This window comes from Lontra canadensis, unplaced genomic scaffold (assembly GCF_010015895.1).
Source record: "Lontra canadensis isolate GAN:19392208 unplaced genomic scaffold, GSC_riverotter_1.0 scaffold63, whole genome shotgun sequence".
Taxonomy (NCBI): domain Eukaryota; kingdom Metazoa; phylum Chordata; class Mammalia; order Carnivora; family Mustelidae; genus Lontra; species Lontra canadensis.
Genome location: NW_022631057.1, coordinates 3,598,524 through 3,618,026, shown reverse-complemented (window position 1 = coordinate 3,618,026; position 19,503 = coordinate 3,598,524). Strand labels below are relative to the sequence as shown.

At 40.9% G+C, this 19,503-nt stretch overlaps 1 protein-coding gene across 2 annotated transcripts; it reads left to right on the top strand.

Annotated features, from left to right (window-relative positions):
* Positions 1-7,221, top strand: LOC116879738 (apolipoprotein R-like). 2 transcript variants are annotated; one of them, XM_032878154.1, is made up of 5 exons: positions 1-204; positions 3,265-3,450; positions 4,954-5,127; positions 6,083-6,258; positions 6,806-7,221. In XM_032878154.1, exons 1-5 carry the CDS (start codon positions 120-122, stop codon positions 6,977-6,979), a joined length of 795 nt encoding a protein of 264 aa, XP_032734045.1. In that variant the 5' UTR covers positions 1-119; the 3' UTR covers positions 6,980-7,221. The 2 variants fall into 2 exon arrangements, with proteins under 2 accessions (XP_032734045.1, XP_032734046.1); XM_032878155.1 differs by lacking the exon at positions 3,265-3,450 and having other exon boundaries at positions 3-204.
* Positions 7,222-19,503: the final 12,282 nt, after the last annotated feature.

Below are 19,503 nucleotides of genomic sequence, written 5' to 3'. Positions count from 1 at the left end.
CAAGACTTCGTTCCTAGGTTCAGATCTCGATTTACTACTGACTTAGAGCCTCTCTTCCGCCTGATTCAGGGCATCTGAGGACACAGAGTCCCAGTGCACTGTCTCTGAGACGCCCCACCATGTCCCCCACGGTGCAGAGAATTTTCCCTGCACTGTTCTTCCTCGGGCTCCTGTTTCTACTGCAGTGCCCATCTATTCTGTGTGGTGAGTACACGAGCGGCAGGGAAGAGGGGAGAGTTTAAACCAAAGTATGGTTAAATAGAACCAAATGATGATAATTCAGTACAATTTTGGAGAAGTACAACGGGGTATTTATTAAGAAATATATTTAAATTAAAAAAGAAATATATTTAAATCATTTTAGTCCTTCCCATAAAGGATATAATGACTCAGAAATCAGAATATTAAAACCCATGAGGAGCTGATCTAGTCACAAAAAATCCTTTTCATCTTTATATTAATGTATTATATTTAAATGGATGATTTCCAATTTTCAAAGAATAAATTCTTCCATAGGGTTCATGATTTTTCTATTGCTTAATAACTGACTAGAATTTTTTGCCATCTGGAAAGCAAAATTTTATATTATTATAAATAATGAGTGAAATTATCAGAGTAAGATTACAAAACATGTATAAACTGAAAACATTAAGTCTCAGGTATTATATTGCAAGTCAAGGAATAATTGTCCCACTGAAAGGGTTTGCAAGGACCTGCAGGCCACTAAGTTAGTGCTGATTATGAATGCAGACATGAGTACTTCTTTCCATTTATAAGTGGAAATATGCCAATGAAAGTAACATTTCTTATTCATCTGCTGATGTGATTTCTTCCGTAAAAGAATTTCTAAGACTATAAAAATTATTTACATATCTGTGCCTTAAACCATCTGTCAGAACATTTGACATAGAGCATTTTGCTCAGAATGGCAAAATCACTCGACAGAGAAGAGCTTTTTCCCAAGAGCTCTGTCTTTTTCAATGGAGATTTATGTATCCCACTCTTGCGATGTTGGCTATTTCCCCAGCTTCCGATGCTACAAGGATTCCATGGGAAGCAGAGAGAATGTGGAGGTCGAAGGGGCCACCTTGTAATCCTTCATTAAGATTATTTTTTGGGGTCCCAGAATGATCCCATCCTCTTCAAGCTTTATGAGTGTTCTTAATATCACAGAGTGACTTCAAAGTTGTTTTTCTTTTCTTTTCTTTATTTATTTGAGAGAGAGAGAGAGAGAGAGCAAGCATGAGAGGGGGAGAGTTAGGTGGAGAAGCAGACCTCCTGCTGGGCAGGGAGCCCAATGCAGGAGTCAGTCCTGGGACTCCAAGATCATAACCTAAGACTGAGGCAGTCGCTTAACTAACTGAGTCGCCCAGGTGCCCCAGAGTTGTTTTTCTAAGGGGAATACTAAAGTTTTTTACTTTGGAAGTTTTCTACATCATAATGATAGTTATTTGAAGGAAAGTTTTAATGTTAGGTTAAAAAAAAATCAAATATCCTGGGTGATTCTCCTCCATTGGGAATTGAAATGGCTGTTATTCTTCCAAAGCTTAACTGCAGGGCAATACTCTCATTGTCTTCCCGGAGCTCCATTAGCTCCTCTTCCTTTATGAATCAGGGAGGGTAGATTATGTCCAAGTCATAGAGACTTGTCACAATTCCTTCAGGTTTTTCTCTATTTATCCCCTTCTCTTCCATTCCTTCAAAAGCCCACCTTACTTCTGGTCCATGTTCAGGATAAGATATACTCCAATCTGTCTCACTTTGGTCCCCGAGGTTACCTCTTCTTCATCCTTAGTAACAACGAGCTGCTGCCCCTAAGCCCTTGCTCACATCATCACTCCAACACAAAATACCTGCCTGTATCTCATCCATCAAAGTAGCTTTTATCCAAACCTTAAGATAGTCTTCCAGTCTCTCTTAGAAAATGTTACTTTATTTTTTCTCTCTTGGTTTTCTCTCCTTTTTTTTTTCAAAAGGTAAAAAATGTGAATATGGATAGTATCAATTAACTTAAATGATTACTAGAGAGTATAGACTGAAACCATACAGAACATGGATTTTGAGCAAGCCAGATTTCAGTTCTATCTTTACCACTAAGTAGCTGCCTCATCTGAAACAAGAGACTTACCCTTTCCAAGGATCTGTTTTCTGCCATAAAAAATGGGAAGATAATAGCGTGTATCTCTTGGGGGATGTTGTGATGATTGGAAGATATAATAAAGGAAATGTCCAGATTATGTGTACATAGTATCATAATACATATACTATGTATACACTATGTATACATAGTGTACATTTTGGTATAGTTTACACGTAATGTATACAGAGTGTCCAGATTATAGTAAAATCTCAGTAGGTAATTGGTTAAGATATATACTTTTCCCCTAATAACTGCTGTAGGACCTCAGAGATATAAATGATGACTATTTGCTGGGCCAGTAGAAGAAGCCTTCACAAGCAAATGGAACTGAATAGCAAATAGATAAGAAGAGTGTCATTCTAGGTAGGAGAGAGGACGTGGGGGCACCTGGGTAGCTCACCTTGGTTAAGTGTCTCCCTTTGGCTCAGGTCCTGACCCCAGAGTCCTGGGATCAAGTCCAATATCAGGCTCCTTGCTCAGTGGAGAGCCTGCTTCTCCCTCTTCTTCTGCTGTCTCCCCTGCTTGTGTTCTATCTCTCTCTGTGTCCAATGAATAAATAAAATCTTAAAAAAAAGAAAAAAGAGAGAGGATATGAGCACAGATACAGCTGTGGGAATGTCAGTGGCATGTTTGCCTAGATGGATTAATTAGCATACAGAAGAGGGTTCATATAAAAAAGTAACGGCAGTTAAGGTTAAAGGGTTGGTGGGAAAGGCCAGGAGAGGGTCTCCTAAATACACATGGTTAGCACATGTTCTTAAACTTTTGTTTCTAGAAAATATACAATTCTAAACTATCATTATTTGATTCCAGTCCCAGTGAGACCATAAGGAGACAGACTTTTTGTCATTGCTTCGGAGTACTTCTGAAAATCTACATTTTCATGCAAATTTCATCCAACTTCTTAGTTTGGAGGCTCCTAATGAAATTATTTAGTTGGAGGGAATGACTGGGTTGGAGGACTCTAGCAATCAGGGGCAGGGAGAGCAGACCCAGAGTGTCCTTTGTTCCCCCCAATCTCTCTTCAGTGGTGAAATCTTTGAAAAGCAGAAATGAGTTTATTATCCAAGGGAGTCTCAGTGCAGTGATTTTACTAATCATTTGTCTCACTTTTTATTTTTTTGAGCCGTGTTGCCCAGTACCAGAGCTGGAGAATGGTGAAATCATTTCACAATGCACTAGCTCTGTGAATAGCTGTGCTTATTTCTATAGAGATGTAGTTTATTATAAGTGTTATAAGAAACATCGGTTTGAAGCTAGATGCCAAGAAGATGGCACGTGGTACCCCAAAACACCAGCATGTGATGAGAGTAAGAGCTTATGAAATTAAGAAGCTTCTTAATTTAGAAGTTTCTTTGTATCAAAGTGATGGAGATTCTTAAGGGAAGGTTTCAAATTAGCTAAAATAATGTGTATACCTTGCTGGTTCTCAGAGTGGATAGATTTGTGAAAAATCACTGCCCCAGAATTTGTTGCCAGTCTCTTGACCTTCCTGGTTTTCTTTTCCTTTCTGAATCAATGAAAATAGACCACATCTAATAAATCAGCTGTAGTTTTCAATTATTGCTTTCTGTTTTTTGGTGTTTGCTCTGTCTTCTTCTCTTCCTTCAGTCCTTATGCATTAACCTGCAGTCCAAAATGCACACACATCTGTTTGAAACCACCTTTCTGAATTTGCTTCCTTTCTTCCTTTTTTTTTAAAGATTTTATTAATTTATTTGACAGAGACACGGTGAGAGAGGGAACACAAGTAAGGGGTGTGGGAGAGAGAGAAGCAGGTTTCCCGCTGAGCAAGAAGCCTGGTGCTGGTCTGATCCTAGGACCTAGGTCTCCAGGGATCATGATCTGAGGGGCAGGCAGCCCCTTAACCCCTGAGCCACCCAGGAAACCCCATTCCCCTCTACACCCCCACCCTGCTGTTTGTTTTTTTTTAACCATGCATACCATATAGCATCATCATGTTAGCTACTTTCTGCTAATTCAATGCAATTAACACGAGACCATTGGCATACTGGATCAATGTGGATGTCCAGATAATCATAGTACCACCAACTCTATTATGACAGGGACAAGTGAGTTATCAGACCCCAGGGCTAAAACTACAAATACGTGACTTGATCCTTCTGTGTGTATGCAAACTGTCTCTGACCCTCTTTTCAGATAGGGATGGAAAGACAGCATCTGCTAAACCAGTGGTCATCATTTCCCCAAAGATACAAAAATCTACTCTAGCAAAGATATCACATCTGAAATGAGAACGAAAATGTTGTTGAGTTTTCAATAGTCGACTATAATTCCCCAGAATCCTAACTTCTCTTGTAGACAGACTGGGGAAGTAAATGGCAATAGAATGGGGAGGAAGCTTCAATTCTTTAAGAGTGGCACCAATTCCCCCATTTCCCCTGACACCTTGGTATATGATATGTTTTGTAATATGCTGTCTTCGCTTGAAGGGGGATGGGGATGAGCAAGATCAATGGCTTCTACTTGACTTCTTGGATATGATAGGTCTTACCCCAAAGGCCAAGAACTCAATGTGGGGGTTGAACAAAGTATTAATTTTAACCATTCCCATTATCCGTTTGAAGACATTAGATGACCACCAGGTGGTCTAATGATGGGGCCAGGATGGTTCCTCGGCCTGAGGCTTACAGGAGGGCAGCCCAGGTCTTGGGCTGGGCTAAGTGTTCCCCTGGGCAGAGAAGATGACAGGACAGAATGGAGCCTCCTACAAAACACACAGATTCTGGGATGAGTTATTTTTTTACATTTGACAAGCTCATGCTCTCTCACTTTTATCTCTTACTGTCAAGACTGTGATTTCCCTCCTGAAGTTGCCCACGGATATTACGAAAAAATGAGAGGACTGCATGTATTCATAGAAAATGAAGTGATATATAGATGTGACAAAGGATACACTCTGGTTGGAGAGGCCAAACTCTCTTGCCGTTCTTCACAGTGGACGCCTGAAGCTCCTCAGTGTAAAGGTAACTCCAGCTCCCTTTTCAGTCAGGTGGGTGGAAGGGTCACAAAAGCATGGAAGCATTTGATTTGATTTGATTTGATTTGATTTGATTTGATTTATTTGAAATCATGACTGTGTTCGGGACACAAACAGTACAAAGGGAATACATAAACATCAACCTCCCTTCCTCTTTCTCCCAGTCACAAAATTCAGCCCCTATGCCCACTTTCCTGTATATTTCCAGAAAAATTCTGCACATTGCCCATTTCATCTATAGCCTGTGGCAAAATTTTCACGCAAGCTTGATCTAGCATGAATGTGGGCTCTCATGGGCTAATTGCAAACATCACGAAGTGACAAAGACTTCCATCACAGCCTCGTGCAAGGCCCCACCAGCACACGCTGCTGGCTATGGTGGGAGGACTCCTACTGTGTTGTGGGGACAGAACAAGTCAAGGTCAGGTCTGACTTCTACAGGCGCACAGGTTAATAGCACGTTGCCATCAGCAACTCTGGGGATGATTGGCCACCGTAGTCTCCATTACACACAAAGCCTAATTGGCAGGAGGGAACATTTCATAGCTCATGTCTTGCTGGGATCGAGAGATGAGGGATACTTGTTTTGATAGCTGAGGACCGGGGGGTCACATGCATTTTGAAAATATCCTATCATGTTCTTGAAAAGTATGAAAAACTTCGGCAAGTTTCTTATCCTGTCTGTATCTCAACTTTCTCCCAGAAAAATGGGAGTGATAACAGTCCTTACCTCACAGAGCTGAATCACATAAAATGTTCAGCCCAAGTCTGATATATGTGTGGCCAATGCTCAACCAAAATGCTAACAAATATTATTGTTACCGAAACCAAAGATAAAACAATTCACAGCACCTGTGATAGTTAATTCTTATGATCCTAGCCTGTTGTCATGTCTTTTTCCTTAGATTTACATATTGCTTAAAACTGTGTTTCCATTGTAGCTCTGTGCCCAAAACCAGAAATAGCCCATGCAAAGCTGTCTGTGGATAAGTATCAATATCTTCAATCTTCAAATGTCATCATCCAGTGTGACTCTGGCTATGAATTGGTTGGTCCCCAAAGTGTCACATGCTCAGAGAGCAGAACCTGGTACCCTGAGTTGCCCAAGTGCGAGTGGGTAAGTGACATGATTCAAGAAAAGCTCCTGTGTTAGCCAATCCTAAAATAGGGGCCTCCCTCTAAACACTGTCCCAGCCCGCAGTGGTGAGATCTGACTTGTCAGGAGTCAGTTCTGAGTCCTTCAGAGGAACTTTCTTCTTTCTTGAGCACTGTGGTTGGGTAGGAGTGACAAGCTTTTCTCTCTCACTGGAGGAGAAGGAAAAACCAAGCCCCTTAGGGAGAAGAGGGTCTCAGGTACCTGGGACATTTTCTAGACTATATAATATACTGTGTTCCATTTCTGGATGGTCTCAGAAACATCTGGACATCTCTGTCCTCACAGAAGCCCCCTACGAAGCTGTCTCAGAACAGATCCCTATCCCTCCGGGAAAGACCATGTTGGGACCCAAGATGTTTTCTGGTTTTCCTGCTCACCAGGCAGTTCTGGGCTTGGCCTTGGATCTGAGCTATAGTCCTGTCATTGCCAAGAGTCCCTCCTCAACCCTGCTCCTTCTTGATTTGGAGAAAAGCCACTCAACCACAACCATCCTCTACTTCTCTCTCAGGCGATCCCCGAAGGCTGTGAACATGTCCGCAAAGGCAAAAAGATCATGCAGTGTCTCCCCAACACAGCGGATGTGAAAATGGCCATGGAGCTGTATAAGTTGTCTTTGGAGACTGAACTACTGGAACTACAGAGAGACAAGGAAAAGAAATATACTATGGAGACAACACTGTAATTTCCCCCAAAAGAGAGAAAAAAATGTACCACCTTGAATACAATACAGTTCCCTTCAGGTCACCAGCTCTACTATCCCCTTTGCACCATAATTTATAGTAGTAAATGTCTAGAAAGGATAATTTGTTCACATTTAGTGCTTCGTGACTGTAGAATTATTGATGATCTTGTAGCTGATGGTTTTCCTTTTCTGGACACAAAGTGCACACTTTGTTTCAAGTAAAGAAATTATGTATCAGAAACGATTTTGCCTTTGTGTTCATTAGGACTCTGTCCGTAATGAGGTCCCTAAATACACCCATTCCAGAAAGTTAATACATTTCCTGAGTGTAAGGGTCTTGCACATGGATGTGGTCTCGTTTCCTGGGTTGCCTCCCTGCACACTTGCACACGTGCTAATCCCTCAGCTCCTCAGTATTTAGATTCAGTGTCAACACACCCCATGTTCCTAGTCCATTCTCCCCATTTGAAGGGAGTCCTGCCCTTTACGAACCCCCATGCCCTCACCCTTTGCCTCACTAATGCTGTCTCGACTTCTGCCTGACAGGAAAGGGATTCGTGTTTGTGTCTGGACCTCCTTCTTCCATTTTGAGAAAACAAACTCTGACAGACTGATGCACGAGGCTCACATGGCGGTCACCTGTGTGTCCCCAAGTCCTCCCTCGTCCTTAACAAGAAAAGTGAAATGGCCTGAGCAGGCCCACCCATGAGGAGAAACCCCCATCCATCACCCATACATCTTGGGGTACCCTGGACACTGCGGTTCCTTCTACTTGCCACATTGTCCAAGGGCTGCCTCCTCTGAAATCTCTCATTTGTGTCCCAGCCATTTTGCTTGTCTCTTCTCTCTTTGTTCACAGGCCTCTTTGGGGGAGCACGGGCCTCTTTTGTTCTTATTTCCCCAGATATACTCTGCACAGGCCCTGGGGGCTCAGAGGCTTTCACTGAACTTTAGAGGCAACAGAAACTTAGAGAATCTGACCCAACAAAGATGTCTCTGCTGATGGTCCTGAAAACCATTTGCCTGCTCCCGCTTCTAGGAAATCTGTAGATTTTGATTGGGATTTCCTCTTCAATGAGGATTTGTGGGTCACTGGTTTCCTTGGAGGATGGCCCCGGAAAGCAGTGTTTAGTGAGTGGATAGTGAGATGACCAGATGAGACAGTGAGGATCGCTGAAGGAAGGAGATTGACTGGGGCGATTATTGTGTTTGGTGACGGGGGTTCAGGGAGGCTGACTGTGCTCTGGGAGCATGGGGGACACATTCTGCTAGTCCTTCCAGGCGTGAGGACCTGGGGCATCTTTCCACCGATTCTGTCCTCTCATGGGTGAAGCTTGGCTCCAGCAGCTTTGGTGGCCAACCCTGTAGCCCCACTGAACACGCTCAGGAGGCAGGGCTCAAGGTCAGGTGCAGAGAGGCTGGTAGAGGAGGGCACCCTGGGGCCAGCAGCAGCATTCTGTGTAGGGACAGGGGCAGAGCACAGCTGGCCTGGGCCATACTTCCCTCTTCTCTGTGGCTCTCTTTCGACCTCTCTTCTGGCCTGTCCCTCTTTCTCTACTCAAAACTCCCCCTTCATCAGACCCCTGCATTATTTGGTATTAGTTGGCTCCAACAGAATTCTTTTCACTTTCTTAGAGAGCCATTTGACTTTCCACCTACCACTAGACTCCTGGCTCTTAGATGTCTTTTGTTGTGTACAGTCTCACCAAATATTTACTAAACCTGCCTGAAAAACAACTTGATTACAATTTATAAAAAAGTTAAAAATCCATTATGGCAAATGTCGGGTTTCCCTATTGGTTTAGGGTGTGAGGGTGCATCATGAACCCTAGCCTGCCTCAGGCATTTTCTCACAGGTAGAAAATCTGCTACTGGTCATTTAAATTAGTGGGCATTTAATTTTCTGTTTTATTTTATTTTATTTTATTTCTTATCTATTTATCTTGACAGAGAGAGAGCACAAGCAGGAGAGAGGGGCAGAAAGAGAAATGGGGTCCCAGCTGAGCAGGTAGCCCAATATGGGGCTGGAGCCCGATGCAGGGCTCGATCCCAGGACCCTGGGATCATGACCTGAGCTGAAGGCAGACATTTAACCTACTGAGCCACTCATGTACCCCTAGTGTGCATTTTAAATATTATTTTCCACTTTATTTACTGAAAATTTGATCCATGAATGTAGAGAAGTCTGCTAAGTTTCTAGGTGAGACTGAGAGACACAGAAAAGCCTTATCAGAATTTATAAGGAGGAATTTATTCAGTCGAATGCTCACTGATGCTTTGAGGACGAGGAAGGGAAAGAGCCTGAATAATTTTATACCACACATTAAGAATAAATTTTAGGACATATAGAAAAATAGTTGCCTTTGCCTTATCAGGAGGTGGGCAGACGTATCACAGAAAAACAAAAATGAGAACAAAACTGGGCTGTCAGCATGGTCTCCTGTTAGCAGAGGCTTTATAACTGTAAACAAAGGAAACCCAAACAGATGGCCATTTTATTTTATTCTATTCCATTTCATTTCATTTTTGTTTTACACATCACTCTTTATTTTGATAGCATCACTGGAAGTTCCCACTACCAAAAGTAGTTGCCCATATTATATGTCAGGCACGGATTTAAGTCCCTTATACATAGTTTTCTCACTTAATCCTTGTAATGATCCTAAGAGGTTAGAGTGATTAGTCCCCTGAAACCAATGAGGGAACCAGAAAAGCTCAGGGGGTTAATGAGATGCACGATGGAGGGTGGGAAGGACATTAATGTGAGAATCTGAGAATCCGTTTCTTCCCCAGGAGTCCACTCACAGTTCACGCCCTTCCTTCTGGCTCTAGAACTGCCTGGACACGGACAAACGGACGTGAATTGTTGCATTCATCCCCCTCATACTCGCTGAGGAGCCCCGGTGCAGCAGGGGCTCTTTGTTCTGTCCTCTGGCATGAATCTGGTTGGGTGCGTGGGGAATTTACTCATCATCCCAGCCGTCCTCTTGGACCCTCCCCTCCACAGCCTCATGTACTTCTTCCTTGGCAAAACGTCTCTTCCTGATATATTTTTTTTAACCCTCACCACCATCCCCAAGATGCTGGGGAACCCCCTGGATGGGCACACCAACAGATGCCCATTCTATGTACCAAGCTTCCTGCCGTGGTGCTTCCTATGAACTTCCAAGGTCTGCGTGGCCCGGAAGAGGATGTTAATGTTCCTTAAGTTTAGGTATGGGTAACTATCTGCTTCATGGACTTGCTTTCGTGGATCTTCCCTCACCTCCTCCCCCAGGTGAAAGTGTCAACACCCTCCTCATCTCCCTCTTGTTGCCACCAAGCCTCACTCAGAAGTCTTCGATCATTAAACAATAATTTTTAAACACATCACTTCTCCTTTTCTTTGTTAAGTGCCATTTGAATTAGTTTTATATCTTAAACAAGGTCATCCACTCTTCACTTACATTAGAATAAACATTTGGGTGGGGGATAGAACGGAAACCTAATTTACATTTTGTATTGTATCATATTGCATTCTGCTTGCAAAAACTCATTCTTGAGTTCAATGAGTGTTAGATAATTAGATAATTGATATTTTAAGTGCATTATACACTCAGAATACTTGTTGAATTGTTCCATATGTGCTCAAACTGTTTTTACGAATATTTGAGAAACTGAGCGGAGCAGTGAGACAGAGGAGGGAAGGCAGCCAATAAGGGATGCATTGTCAAGCCACAGACCTCTGTGGGTGACTTGAACCCAAGGAGACACTATGAAGGGTGTCAAAGACATACCAGAGAGTTATCTTACTCAAAGGGCAAGGGAGCTGGGGTATTGATACAGTAATTTCTACGGATATTCAGGATATTAAGGTCTGCAACTGGAAAGTGTTAATTACCTAGTATTTTTGATCTGCTGTCATGTTGTCAGAATAACCTTCGTCAGTTCTTGAAAAAGCCTGGACAAACAAAGCAGATTCTGACCATCTTGAAATTGTCCCAGAGTGTGCAGTAGAGCCCGAGTGATATCAACAGAACTTGGCAGTATCTGCTGCACACTTCAGTATGAGTGGGGGCTCTCACGCTCTCACATCTGTACACTGGTTTTCCTGCTCTGCTTTTGCTTCTTGGCCTCACATTCTCCACTTTTTGGTTTATTTCCTCTATTTCTTGGAGAACATCCTCAATGAGCTGCCTAGGAAATGATTATCTAGAAAGCAAAACATGAGTTTCTGCATATTTGAAACTGTCTTTATTTGAATACTTGGCTGGTAATTTCATTGAGTATAGAAAACTGGGTTAAAAAATAACTTTTTAAAAAAACTTCTAAAGAGTATCTTCTTTGTACCATAGTTTCCAATACTGCAACTGAAAAGTCAGAAGCCATTTTTATGACAGAGTCTACAGGATTTTTTTTTTCTTTCTCCCTTTCCTTCCAGAAGGAGACTCATTCTTCTTTCCTGAGAAATTTTCTTGAGTATAGTTTTCTCCGTAATTTTCTCATCTCTATTTTTTTTCTTTTTCTTTATGGATATTCTACTGGTCACATGTTGGACCTCGTTGTCAATCCTATAACTTTCTCTCTCTCTCTCTCTTTTTTTTTCTGTATCCTGTGCCATCATCTCTGTTTTGATGCTCCCGTATGTTCTTTGGGAATATTTCCTTGCTTTTGTATTTTAATTGTCTTATACATTTTACAAAATCTTCACAGCATTTTTTATAAAAAGTGTTCTGTTCTTTATGGATATAGTGACTATTCACATACAGAATATTAATAATAGTTTCTTTGGTATTTCTAGTCTCTGGAAACGTCTGTTGTTGATGATTCTAGGCTACATATTCATTTGTTTTTGTTTTTATTTTTGTTTTAGGATTTTATTTATTTATTTGACAGAGAGAGAGAGAACACAAGCAGAAGGAGTGGCAGGAAGAGGGAGAGGGAAAAGCCCAACACAGGGCTCCAGGGACCCTGAAGACAGATGTTTAACACACTGAGCCACCCAGGTGCCCTTTATACGTTCATTCTTAAGGACAAGACCCACAGAAACTAATCTAAGTTATATGTATTTGGGGAGACTAATCAGTAAGCTATTTTTTCTTTTTGGGAGTTATAGAGGGGCTGCTAATTGTTTCCGGGTATCCATTTTCAGGATTTACTTCCTTCAAGTAATAGAACTGCACTCACCCCTTTAAATGTCAGCAGGGCACATGTGGAGCAACTGCCTAATGGGTGCAACTTCCTACTCAACTTTCTTAAAAAGGAAGCTGCTTACCTTCACTTCCTCTTTCACACTGAAATGCTGACAGGGTGTTGGCCAGCCAGTTTCCACTGTGGTGATGAGGGCAACGCCCCGGGGGATGTTAGAGAGGCAAAGAGGGAAGGGACCCTTTCCCTGGATGACCTCATTGGGCAGAGCAGATAACCAACCCGAGTAGGTCTCTACTTCTGAATTGTAGCATAAGAGAGATATAAAGTTCTGCCTCTGTTTTAGCAATCTACTGATAGCCCTACACATTCAGAGGATTTCCCAAATAGCAGTGTTTGTCAGTGTCTTCTCTATTGCTATTCAGTTTCTTCTAAAGAAGATTCTCCAGTTTCCTGCCTGCTTCTTTACTAACTCGAATGTTTACCATGCAAAATGAGACTACTGCCTTTCTTCTTCTCCCTAAACCCCTCGGCCTTTTTCTAATGCAACATTCACCCTGTCAGCATTGATAACCTTTACTTTCCTTCTTGAAATGATTTCTCCCATCCCTAGAAAGTTGGGGAGAGGGCAGTTGGTATATCAGAGATTTCAGATGAAAATTTATGTATAAAAAAGAGAATATATATGAATGGAGACTATGGATTGAGCTACCATTTTCTTTTCTTTTCTGAGATTTATTTACTTATTTTAGAGAGACAAGAGAGAGTGTGCAAGTGACAGGGAGGAGCATACAGAGAGGGAGAAAGAATCTCAAGCAGATTCCATGCTGAGTGAGGAGCTTGACCCTGGGGCTGGATTTCAGGATGCTGAGACCCACAAGATCAGACCCGATGAAATCAATAGTCAGATGCTTGATGACTGAGCCACCCAGGTGCCCTAAGCTGCTGTTTTCTAATGAGGGATGTAAATGGTCAGAAAAGGAACACTGTTTTCCAAAAATTTCTGATTCACAAATAGTCCTGTGAAGAGCTCTTAATCCTGTACTCGCATCATTTTAACAGATCAGCAACTGATGCCAATATTTTTAGGCTTAAAAATAAGATTATCATCCATTATGAATATTTACACTTAAATGATGCAAGTTTATATAACTGAAAATTTTTCTTGCTTAAGAGCTTTCTTAAGGAGTTTTTTTTTTTTCCTTTATGTTTAGCTCAGGAACCAGTAGAAACACAATAATTTCAAAAAAAATTAGAATATAACGGCTTATAGTAGATATGCATCACTTAAACTTGCTAAAAATACAAATAAAAATTAAGATCATGAGAGATAGAAGTTAATTTTCTGAAATTTAATTTATATAGTAATTTATTTTTTATTTTCAGTCAAACTAAAATGGATTAAATATTTACATTGGTAAAACCAAATCTTAGCTCTACAGGAGAAGCTTTTTTTCTGTTATGAAAATAGACTGTGGAATACGTAGAGAAATAAATAAATACTGTCTCTTTTAAACTAGTAGTTCCCAAATTGGCTAGTTTTACATTTATATCTATGATACATTTTGAGTTAACTTTTGCACATGGTGAAGGATAAGAGTTGCCAAAGTTTTTTCTTTCTTCTTTTCTTTTCTTTTCTTTTTTTTTTCCTCATATGGATGACCAATTGTTCTGTTGAGAAATATTTGTTGGAAAGACTGTCTTTTTTTCCACTTAATTACCTTGGCACCTCTGTCTAAAATGAACCGTATGTGTGTTAGTGTATTTCTGGACTTTATTTTTTTCATGGACCCGTAAGTCCATTCCTATGCCAATACCACAATGGGTTGATCATGTAGTTTCATAACAAGTCTTGAAATCAGGAAGTATGAGTCTTTTAAATTTTATTCTGCAAAATTTGTTTTGTCTATTTTAGGGCCTTGGCTTATTCATATACCTTTTAGGAATAGCTCATCAGTTTCTACAAAACATCTGCTGAGATTTGGTTTGGAATGCTTTGACTCTCTAGGTCAATTTGAGGAGAACAGATATCTTAATAATATTGAGTCTTTCAATTCAATTCATGAACACTGTACATCACTCTATTTAATCAGGCTTTCTCTGCTTTCTTTCATGAATGCTTTGGAGTTTCCAGCTACCAGGCACCATATAGAGTTGTGTCATTTTAAAAACTTTTCATTTTGAAATAATTATGGATTCACAGAAAATCACAAGGCTAGTGCAGAGAGGTCCAATGTGCCATTGACCTAGTTTCTCCTGATGGTTATCTCTTAGAGAACTAGAATGATATTGATAATAGCAGGACATTGACATTAGCTCAATGCGTGTGGAAATTCTACACTATTTACAGATTCTTTTTATTCCTTCATCATAAAGATCCTCCTTGAACTACCCCTCTATATTTATATTTACCCCCTTCCCCGGCCCACCATTTCTATAAGGATAACTGGTAATCTCTTCTCCATTACTATCATTTTGTCACTTTGACAAAGTTTTACAAAATGGAAATCATACAGTATGTGTTCTTTTGAAAATGGTTTTTGTCACCTAGCAAATTGCCCTTGAGATGGTAGTACTTTTTAAATTTTGATTTCCAAGTTTTCATTGCTATGGCTAGTATGTAGAAATACAACTAAGTTTTATATATTGACCGTGTCTGTTGTGACCTTATGAAATTCTTTCATAGGTACGAGCAAGTTTTCTATAAATTCTTTGGCATTTACCAAATAAACAATCATGCCTGAAAATAAACACAATTTTGTTTCTGCCTTTCCAAACTGAGTGTCCTTTATTTATTTGTCTTACCTTATTGTACTACCTAGGACCTCCAATATATTGCTGAATATGAATGATGGGGTAGATATCCCTGCTTTGATTCCTAATCTTAAGGGAAAATCATGCAGTGTGTCAGTATTAATATCATTTGTAGATCTTTTTACATGGGTTTTCTTACTTTGATAGCTCTTATTTCAAAGGTCAGAGAACTAATGTAAGGGTCCTGCAAACTGCCACAAACTGTGTACACTTGAGAGCCACAGAAATGACTGCCTTGTGGGTCCATAAACTCAATGAATCATGGTGAGATAAACATGAACTAGGGATCATTTTATTGCCTGGCTCCTGTAGCTCCTATTTTAACTGGGGTCGTGGTGGTACTTTTTGTTCCCAGGAATCACAGACAGCTCAGATCCAACACGTCTCTAGAGGTCCTAGTGCACATTCACTAAAGCAAATCACCGAAGTTTCCTTTGGTAAAGGATTGGAGAAATATTACTGTATATACTTGCTATCGTGCTACATGGTCCTTCTGCAAAGGAATCTGTCTTTAAGTTTGAGAATGAGTGAGAAAATTGCCAAGTTAAAAAAAAAACATAATTGGGCAAAAGATCATGACTTTTATTGGAGCAGCTTATCTCAGTCTTTGGATCACTCTTTGATTACGTATCATGCAATGCCTATGTTGGCCAATCCTTACCCTCAGGAACACCATATTCTATTAACCTCTTCAGAGATTTCTATAGGTCAGGATGTTCTCTCCCCCTGGCTGCCTCCCAATCTTGCAGCCGTATATGCCTCACCATTAAAGAGGCACTCATTTTGAGGGTTTGTACCTGCACAACCCTGAGAATGAGTGTCTTCCTTGATTTTGCATCCTAGGCATATTCTTACATAACTCAGTCATGGCCCTCCACTACTTTTCACCAAGTCCACTTCTGGAGGTAGAGTGCTGTTACTTAGCCTTGCTATCCTGGGGTTCTCTAATCCCTACTCCTATTAGACAGTCACATTTGATAATATCTACTGCCAAAAATGCAACCTACAGTTAGCTAGCCAGAATAGAGTTTCTCTATAATCTTGGTCCTTGTTGCTGGGGCGTTCCTTATTATCCTGGTAAATGGTCATCCTCAGGGTTCTCATGAAGAAAATGGCAGGTAGGCCTTCTGGTTTTTATAAAATAAATCATTCTTTTATTTTTATTTGATAGAGAGAGAGAGAGAGAGCACGAGCAGGGGAGAGAGCCAAGGTAGAAGTAGACTGCCACAGAGCAGGGAGCCCAGCGCAGGGCTGGATCCCAGGACTCTGGGATTATGACCTGAGCCAAAAGCAGATACTTAACCGACTGAGCTACCCAGGCACCCCTAAAATGGATCATTCTAACATGTCTACTTCTCTGAGTCTTTAATCATTTCCTACTTAGTCTGCCTTAGCAGTTCTGGCATCTTTATACCATTTTGGACCATAATTTTCCCCGAGCTTCCAAAAGCATCCCAGAAGCACACAAGAGCTGATTCCCAGTGCACTTGCATTGTTATCTTGTGTTATGGAACAGTGTCCCTATCCTGACAAACTCTCCCTTGTCCAGCTTTATGATCCCCTCCAAGGCATACTCTCCCAGTCCTACTACATACTAAGTCTTGCAGATCCTGCATATGATTTATCTCCTCTATTAGTAGGTTCAACATGTCCTTAGTCAGTTCATACTGAGGTTTGATTTCAGCTCTTGGCCTGGAGGTGAGATGGGGCAGATCTTGAGGAAAGCAGTTATGACCTTAGAAGATACCCAATGTATTTGATTCCTCTGCTGGTCTTCAAGCAGCAGGGGCACTATCTTATAACAAGGGAAACTGGGCCAATTTTGTAAGCTCTTTGGGTTTAGGTAAATTTGGAGTTTGAAGTTCTGTAGTGCACCTACCTGCATATCCTAACGCCAAGTCTAAGGGTGCCCCTCCCTCCATTAGGGTCCTGACTTTAAGTAGAGACTTGCCAAGGCTAAGAATTTATTTTTTTCTGAAGTTTTACTATTGTTTTATGATTAAATCCTGACCCTGGTCCTTAGCTAGTCTCCAAGCTAGCTGGCATAAGAGTTTCTTTAAATACTAATGGGGATAGGGAGGGGCTCCTGGACTTCACAGCTGGATTTGAATTGTGATTGAGTGCCTTGAACTTTTACTTTCAGCTAAGAGGTTGCTGAGCTTGCATCAATAGTCCTCAGCCACCCAATTTCACAGTCCTATTTCCACGCAACTCTCAAATATTAGAGGTATTTCACTGGCCAATGTGTTTTTCTCCATCTACGCTTCATGACAGTTTACCAGGTGACAATGTTCATAGTTGCAATGCTACATTAAGCCAGGGCTACTGACACTCACCCCACCCCCCCAGTGAGGGAGTCTTGATTGTCAGTTGGCTAGTGGGTGATCCAATTCTAGAATCTCGTTCTTAGAGTTTGCTTCCTAGATCCACTTGTGGTATAAACTGTCTTCAGTCAATCTCTCTAGAAGGGATTCAGGTGCATATGAAGTTTTGATAGTGTGATTTTGGCGGGGGGGCGGGGAAGGAACTATAAGGGAATGAAACAACAAGAGGGAAAAGAACTGAGCAAAAACCTACTCTCAGGTTAAGTGTAAACTTCACCTGATCCACAGTGGGCTCTAGGGCATCAACTGTATCACAGAGTTGTCCAGATTTGAATCAAGGAATCAGGGCTTTGGTATCCCAAGCTCAGCCAGGCATTGGTTGCTCCTGAGGGAGCACGGTATAACTTTCTATATCAGGAGTCAGGCGGCTCTGATCATCACAGTACATGCTTTGGAGGTCATGGGTCTAAGCCATTAGTTGCAGTTCCAGCAGCATCTGGAGGGTGGGTGTACCATTGGGTAAAAGCCAATGATGTTGATATACTCCCATATGGCTGAATCAGTGTCCTAACAGGAAATCATTACTGGCCAAAAAAAATACAAATTATTTTGGTTTAAAGAAAAAGCTTGGATTTTAATTATCAGTCTTGGGTCAAAATTTGGCTTAGCCACTAATTATCTGCAGAGTTTGGGGGACAATTTACTTAATTTATCTGAACCTGTTTCCTCATCTATTCAACAAGGTAGGCAAGAGCCATGTCACAAGAGTTTTTCAGAACTCATTATAATAATTTATGTAAAGTTCTGTTACAGACCTTAAAGATTAAAGGCAGGTTAACAAAACATGTTGATTAATCATTTAAATTACATGAATCTCTTTATTGTAGTTCCTCTTTTTATTTTTATTTTTTATTTATTTTTTTCAAAGATTTTATTTATTTGACAGAGATCACAAGTAGGCAGAGAGGCAGGCAGGAAGGGGTGGGAGGGAAGCAGGCTCCCTGCTGAGCAGAGACCCCGATGCAGGGCTCGATTCCAGGACCCTGAGATCATGACCCGAGCTGAAGGCAGAGGCTTAACCCACTGAGCCATCCAGGTGTCCCTGTGGTTCCTCTTTTTAAAGGAAGCAACTATTCAGTGAATTTACTTGCTTTCTTTTGTTGAATTTTAATTGTGCTTACCTTAATATTCCAAAGAATTTTGTTCAGCTATATTTGGTAACTCTTATTTCTGAAAGAGAAGCATTTTGTCTATAATCGGTATGTAGCAATCCTTCCAGTTCAGCTGAGTAGTGAAGATCACTTGAGGACAATTTTCAGAATTTGCTCCTTTGCTTAGACAACCATCTTTGTCTCTTCAAGGAACAGATATTCCCAGTTGGTGGGCAAGATATAGAATCCAGGTTGATAGTTTCATCCATCCCACTTAACTCTTTAAGTTGAAGTTCCCAAAGTTTGATTTCCTAAATTTAGGAAGTGAGCAGATGAATAACCAGGCAATCCCAGATGGTTATGGGACACTTAGTCTAGAGGTTACCAGTCTAAGAGGAATAACAAATGTGCCTTCCATCCAGTTGTGTTTACTGCTTAGAAGCAAAATGCTAGGTTCTCCAGGATCCAGCATCATTCAGATATTCTGAGAGTCATAATAAATCTTCCTTTCTCCTTAATTAATCATCTTCAACCACTTAACTTTCAATGCATGCTTTTTCTGTGTTGCAAACACAGGCTAGAATAGCTTCTACACTAGAACAGTCAGTTTCACGGAGTGAATCATTTGATGTTTTATGTACATTAAAAACCCCAGGAATGAGGGAAAAGAGGTTCCCCCTGAGGTAGTATAATAATTGTAATTGTAATTATAATTATAATTGTGTGGACTGCATTCTTGAGATTTTCCACACTTAGAGACTCATACTACTCTGTTCTGCCTAGCCTATGTGCTATCTAGAAAGAAATTTAATTTTCAAGCTTAAAAAAAAAATCCATTCTTCTATGGGCAAGTCACACCTACTTCTCATCACAGAAACCACTTCTCAAACAGGCACCCTTTGGCAGACATTCTATTTTCCTCTCATGCTATGGGTTCAAATTCCTGCAGAACCCACCACGTACACTGGGCATCATGGGCTGCACTCCCCTGTGCTTTTTTGCTCTTGTTTACTCAGAGGAATCATGGATATATCCAGAAAGGAACTCACCACGTGCCGCATCTGAACAGCAAGGGAGTTTTAGGATAACAACAATAACTACATACAAA

Coding starts and splice junctions, on each gene's coding strand:
- LOC116879738 (XM_032878154.1), top strand. CDS start 120: ATGTCCCCCACGGTGCAGAGAATTTTCCCTGCACTGTTCTTCCTCGGG. Junction 205..3,264: donor GTGCCCATCTATTCTGTGTG/GTGAGTACACGA, acceptor TTTATTTTTTTG/AGCCGTGTTGCCCAGTACCA. Junction 3,451..4,953: donor AACACCAGCATGTGATGAGA/GTAAGAGCTTAT, acceptor CTTACTGTCAAG/ACTGTGATTTCCCTCCTGAA.